We start from the raw sequence: 6,618 nt of genomic DNA on the forward strand, positions 1-6,618 counted from the left end.
TTGAACCCTAGTATAGAACATCTAGGCCTTTCAAGGCCATGGCAATACTCTATGCCATATCAGAGACCTATTTATCCATCACCTTAAGCCATAGCATTTAGAACATCCTTCAAATGATCTAGGGAATCCTCCCGTGTGGTTAAATACCACTAAAGAGCAGGAGAAAGGTTGTTGAGATGATAGCAGCAACCCTTTCTCTTGTTGCCATAAGGTCTTGTCCCGCCCAGTGAGGCTTTGCACCAGGCCTGCTAGAGTTTGCGGCAGCATACCCTAAAGAAGGTCACACGAGGCTAGGGACACATGATAACTAGCAAGGTGAAGAAAGAGAACAAGTACATAGCCAATAGCGATCGATAATCCAATTTCAACATGTGATCCATACTAGAATGCCTCAAACGTTAAATGATAGCACTTGATTGCAAAAATGGTTAAAGTACTTCACAATAGATGACCCACCTTCATTGAATGAGCTGGATAGATCAATGAATGCACTAATTGAAGAATGGATGAGGCATCTAAGGCTGGAAATCTATGGATCATGGTCGGGCTACAAGCTAGCAAGATGCAACATAAGAGAAAAAAATTCTCCTAGGGTTACCCATGTATCTAAATGGGTAATAGGAACATTTTAGTTTAAAGGGTATCTTTGTTGGTCACAATGAGACCTCAAAAGCTTACGAAGTTTACATTCCATCTCATAGGAAGGTAGCTGTGAGCAAAGATGTCAAGTTTAATGAGGATGCACGGTCCTCCAAGTCTTGGAATCCTCCAGCATTGACCAATGAGGTAGTAGAGCTTGTTGCCCCAAAGGCTAATCTACATAAATGAGAAAAATTAGAAAAATCAGATACAAATCAGCAAGCTTCTAAGGGTGCGGGAGATGCCTCTTTAACATCCAATTCAGCTAGGAAACCTAGGTAGTCAACCTAGACACTACAAGATATGCAGGAGCAAGTTGGAGCTCCTATGACTTTGTTTCAAATAAGCCATCCTCCTAGGAAATTTTTGTAGTATGTGGCACTAATATCTTCCATCATTCATGAAAATCCTTCTAATTTTGAGGAGGCAACAGGTCAGCAAGTTTTGCAAGATGCCATAATAGAGAAGTACAACTACATCATGAAGAATGATGTGGGAGATAGTGCCTAGACCAAAGGAGAACTAAGCGATTTGACTCTTGGCAGATGTACAAGGTGAAACATGCAACAAAAGGCAGCAAAGAAAAATTCAAAACTCAGTTTGTGGCTAGCGGGTTCTCCAAATTCAAATCTCGGTTGTGGCTAGTGGGTTCTCTTAAAAAGAGGAAGTTGACTATGAGGAGACTTTTGCTCCTATTTCCAAGTATACCTTTATCAAATTCATTATGTATTTAGCAGCAGTTTTTGTATTGTCACTATATCAGATGAATATGAAAATAGCATTTCTTAATGGTTTGACTGAGGAAGAGGTATACATGAATGAGCCAAGAGGCTTTGAGGTGCATGAGCATGAGATCCATGTTTGCAGGTTGAATGTCGTTTATGGTTTGAAAGAGGCATCATGTGCATATATCCAAGATCGATAAGTATCTTTCATGTTTTGGGTTTCTATAAGACAAGAAGATTCCAATCTTTACTATTTGGTTGATAATTATAATCTTCTTGTTTTAATCTTGTATGTAGACAATCTCATACTTACAAGAAGTTCAAGGAAACTCATAAGATGGTGCAAGACAGAGTTTGGGAGAGAATTTGACAGAGAGGACATCAGCTTGATGCACTACTCTCTAGCTCCAGAGGCATGGCAAAGTCCAAGCGAAGTTTTCCTTGGATTAGGCAAGTATGAAATCAAGATTCTGAAGAGATTTTAAATGATAGACTACAAGCCCATGGTTACTCCTATGGTAGGAAATCTAAATTCCTTTGTTGGTTGTGATTCAAATATGATTGATCCATCTATGTACAAGCGAATAATAGGTTTCTTCATGTATTTGGTAAATACCAGGGCTAACATTTGTTTTGTAATCAACACCTTGAGTTAGCAGATGGTGCAGCCCAAGCAGGTTCATTGGGTTGCTGAAAAACACATGCTGCCATACTTGAAAGGGCACAGTGCATTTTGGACTAAGTTATGTTGGTGATGGAGCGTTGGTGCAGCATGATCTCTCGAATACTGATTGGGCAGGTAGTGCCAGTAATAGGAAGAGCAGTTCAAGGTGTTGCTTCAGTTTAGGTTCAGGTACGATTTCCTTGTTTAGTGAAAAGCATACTTCTATGGCAACCAATTCTACTACTTGTAAAACCATCAGACTTCATAAGTTATTAGAAGAACAAACAGACCAGACTTTGGACACTACCGTGATTTATTGTGACAATGAGAACTGTATCAAACTCTCTAAAAATCCTGTATTTCATGATTGATCCAATCATATTGACATCAGCTACCACTTCATCAGAGACAGGGTTAAGAAGGGAGCCATGGTTCTACAATACATTCCAACATATCAGCAAGTTGCTGATATCTTGAGTAAGAGCCTTGAAAAAGAAAAGTTTGAAATGTTCAGAGACCAACTTGGTGTTGTGGAGAACATTTTCCTTAGTAAGAGGAAGTAGTCACTAGTGTGTACCTTGGACTGTCTTCTATGGGCTGGAGCACATACAGCAGATCTATGTGCCTTCTATTACAGCAGCAGCAGATACAATCTATAGATGAGGGCACAGCATTAAATTTGGCTTCCAGCAATAACAGCGCATGCATGCATGTGCCAGCTTTAGATAGGATAAGGTTATCTTTATCCCTAATTCCCAGTTAAAGTAGATATAGTGTCAAGTTTAGTTCAGCCTTATTTTTTTTAGCAATTTTTATTTTGGGGTTTGACTTTTAGTTAGGGTGCAGAGCCCAAGGGAATATGAACTCCTTCCTTGGGATCCACCACCTCATCTTCACGCAAGTCCGTAGCTCTAGGAACTAGATTTAATTTTGAACACCCTAGTATCCCTTTCTTCATCCCCTATGAAAGAAAGGCAGTGTATGGATCTGGGATAGTGATTTTGAGTTCAGCAGTTAACAGTTTAGAGTTTTTCTCTAGCGGATTTTCTTCTTCAGAATTAACGATAACCAGTGGCAGGTTTTGAAAGTCAGCTATTGAGTCTTTTTATTTGTTTTCTATAGGATACATTTATAGATTCTAGCATTTATTACAAAGAGCTGTTTTAAGAGGCCTTTTTGTTTCAGCAGTTTAGTTTCATGTAGGAATTCTTTTACAATGTAGATTATGTTTACCATGGTTTAGAAAACTTTACAATACCATGGCCCGATTGGTGCTCTGGGTCACTTGGATGAAGCCATCATTACATACCATAGCCCAATTGGAACCCTCCAAAGCCATGAGGAGAGTATGAGGGAATCTGATAGGTGAAGCTTTGATATGGCCCAAGGGGCGCATATATGGGATTACACATATACATAATTGGCATCAGCATAGTAAGGGCCCACATGTGCAATGAATGAGAATAGACATTTATAGAAGTCGATGTATCCATGTGATTTAAATATATGAATGTATTGGGGTATTTGGAGAAGGTTTTCCTATTCTTTAAGGAGTGTTGCTATTACACCAAAACCGCAGGTGTTAGTGAACAGACACATCGCTAGTGTTAAGCACATGCCACGAAACACACCGGAGCGTTGGATTAACACCGCCATTAATGGGGAGCGCAACAATCTCCCCCTCAACACAAGCCAGGTGTGTTTCAAACTCGAGACCTTTGGCTCTGATACCACTTGTTAGAGTCACGATTGCCGTTACACCAAAACCCGCAGGTGTTAGTAAACATCGCTAGTGTTAAGCACATGCCACGAAACACACGGGAGCGTTAGATTAACACCGCCATTAACAAGGAGCGCAACAAGGAGATATTTGGGGGAGATTCTATTATCTCTTTTGCAGTTGTGCTTGTACATTGTGCATACTCTAGTTTATTATACTATTCCAAGGATTTAGAACATAACAAGACTGCATTATGAGCCCTATGTAACAATCTTTCAAAATTCAAAAATCCATTCTAGCCAATATACCTTCAATGAAATAAAAAATTCAACTCAAACAGAAAGACTAAGCATGTTCAACAAGGAGAAGAAGCCCAAACTAAGCCTGTAGGTATATCCTTCTTATCCTTGACCACTGGTTTTAGCTTTACAATTACCATGTGCAAAAGAGACACACCTTGCAAGAACTTGTTAGAAATCCGAGTTTTATCCCACCATTCCTCTTCTAATATCAAATCAGGATTATGGAAAATACTAATTTCATTCCTTAAATTGCCTCATACATGACAGCAAACGATACTATAAAATCAACACAGTTACTGCAATGAGTCCGAGCGATTTTATGCGACTTGAAAAGGGTAGGTAATTTTGTATGAATTTTAACATATTCTACTCCCGTACTGCACTTTGCTAAGGAGAGAAAATTACTTATGAGCTAGAAAAGGGTTCCACCATCATCATATGACACATGCCATCCACGTCTGCAGGGGACTGCCATGTCATCATACTCTCCACAGCAGCTCCATCTCTTTTTCCAATTACTCATTCCAGTGTTGGGTCTCTTGTCTTTCTCGTTCCATTTGTACACGATCACTCCGCTTGCATCCGTCCACTCCCCATCAATGCCCTGATGCGGAGGCGCCAACGAGAACAGCCCTCTATCACCTGAAAATTTCAAACGGACCCGCACATCGAAAATTTGAAACAGGGGACTCTGTGGGGGAGGAACTAGTGACCTCTTAAAAGAAGAAAACAGCATAAAGGCTGCTCACATGCTGAATCCTCTTATCAATTCAAATAACAAGCACCCACATGAAATGCTAGTGCCAACGCAGGCTAGACGCAGAAAGACAGAGAGGACGAGAGGACAATTACCGTTCATGTGACCGTGGTAAGAACAAGCTTGGGGACCGTTCTCTTCGTCCAGATAGTTCCGGTTGCATCGCAAACACCGTTTGGTTATACTCTGAGGTTGCTTTGGAGTGGGTTGGTTGGCTAATTGAGAGCTTACTTTTCCTCTGCTGGTTGAATTCCCCTTTCTGGAAAGTCCCCATGGGTTCAACACCAATCTCCCTCGCCTTTCTGACAAGAAATTACAGAGCATGGCTATTGGTATCTTAGCTCCTGCACTGGTAGAATGGATACAGGCATCCATGGCATCCCAGTGTAAATGACATCTACTAAAATTTGGAATTTTTGTAACCTCTCATCCTGTGGCACGACGAACTGCAGGGGCGTACGACTAAAGACGACTACACCAACCATCCGTCGATGGGATTTGGGTAATATGGTGTGTTTTTATACATTGCGATTTGGGTAATATGCTGTGTTTAATGGTAACTTTAGTGGGGTGAAACTAATGAAACCACGGTTGAAATCTTATTAAGTACATGGTTTCTTACGATATCACTTCAAGGAGTAGATTTCTCTTTTTTGAAAGTCGGAGTAGATTTCTTATTTTTGAAAGTGCAGGCTCGTGCTACATCATAAGATTTTGTATATCTTGTTTTGTAGATATATTCTTGGTGTTATAAGGTAATGACTCTTTTAGATTAGTTCAAAGATGTAAGGAGAGTATATCTCGTCATTTTTCTAGATTAGTTCAAGGAGTTATCGAATGTATATCTTGTCTTGTTGGCAGGTAATTGGATATACTCTTGGTGCTATAAGGTAGCCACTCCCCTATATTAGTCCAAGGAATTTTCAATTTTTCATGGTTAAAAAAAAAATATGTTGTGTTTTTTGAAATAAGAGTTTGTTTAAAACCTGGTATATCTTGCTTGGAGGTTGCTAAATCATAAGATCTGGTATATATTGCTTGTAGGTATTTGGATATACTCCTGGTGTTATAAGGTGGTCACTCCCCTAGATTCGTCTAAGGAGTTACATATTGTATATATTTTCACATATTGTATATCTTTCCACATTAGTCAGCCTGTTTTGGTCTTTGAATTTCTTCTGGTCAGTCTTCAGTTTCGATATTGTCGTATTCTGTTTCTATGAACTAGTCATGGTCATGGTCCTAGAAGCTCTTCTGGTCAGTTTTCAGCAAGTTTTTTTGGTCAGTGTTCAGCTATGTAATGTGAACATGTCGCATCTCTGGGCTAGACTTCTCGAGACCACTGCCTCTTTGTAAAAATATTTTTGTATTAATATAGGAGTAGAGAAATTCAAAATAAAATAAAATATATATATATAATATTTTTATAAACAAGAATGTGGAAATATTTTCTTATTCATTAAAAATTAAAAAGATATTTTTGTTCATTCAAAATAAAAATAAAATTAAAATTAAAATATAGAATAGAAACCTTATTTAACAAACAAAATAAAATATAATATAATAAATTCGGATGTTCTATGCTTTATATGTAAGTTGTTTAATGGCAAATTGTTAACTGCCAGAAAATAAATTTGCTAATGGGGGAGAGAGTGCACATGGAGAGGCAACGATAATATAGCTAGTTAGAGCCAAAAATATGTTAGTAAAAAATTGAGAGGAAAAAACCAAGCTAGGTTAGTGGTGGTAAACTGGTGAACTTCAACCAGTTTACTCCCCTTGAGTAGTGAAAGTATTGTTAGTGGAATATA

The 6,618-nt window shown here is 38.8% G+C and overlaps 1 protein-coding gene across 3 annotated transcripts in view; it reads right to left on the reverse strand.

Annotated features, from left to right (window-relative positions):
* Positions 1 to 5,287, reverse strand: part of LOC149154448 (uncharacterized) — a 79,310-nt gene extending 74,023 nt beyond the window's left edge. For 2 of the 3 annotated variants that reach the window (XM_089439981.1, XM_089439982.1), the window contains exons 1-2: positions 4,903 to 5,287; positions 4,456 to 4,692 (exon numbers count right to left, since the gene is read on the reverse strand). In XM_089439981.1, the coding sequence (XP_089296107.1) occupies positions 4,463 to 4,692; positions 4,903 to 5,182 (510 nt within the window). In that variant the 5' untranslated portion in view covers positions 5,183 to 5,287 and the 3' untranslated portion in view covers positions 4,456 to 4,462. Of the gene's footprint in view, positions 1 to 4,127; positions 4,693 to 4,902 lie in introns of those variants that run through there. The other variant, XM_089439980.1, reaches the window with a different exon arrangement.
* Positions 5,288 to 6,618: the final 1,331 nt, after the last annotated feature.

The sequence above is a fragment of the Pinus tabuliformis genome, chromosome 9 (assembly GCF_031772625.1).
Source record: "Pinus tabuliformis cultivar Carrire ecotype Pingquan chromosome 9, CPIR1, whole genome shotgun sequence".
Taxonomy (NCBI): Eukaryota; Viridiplantae; Streptophyta; class Pinopsida; order Pinales; family Pinaceae; genus Pinus; species Pinus tabuliformis.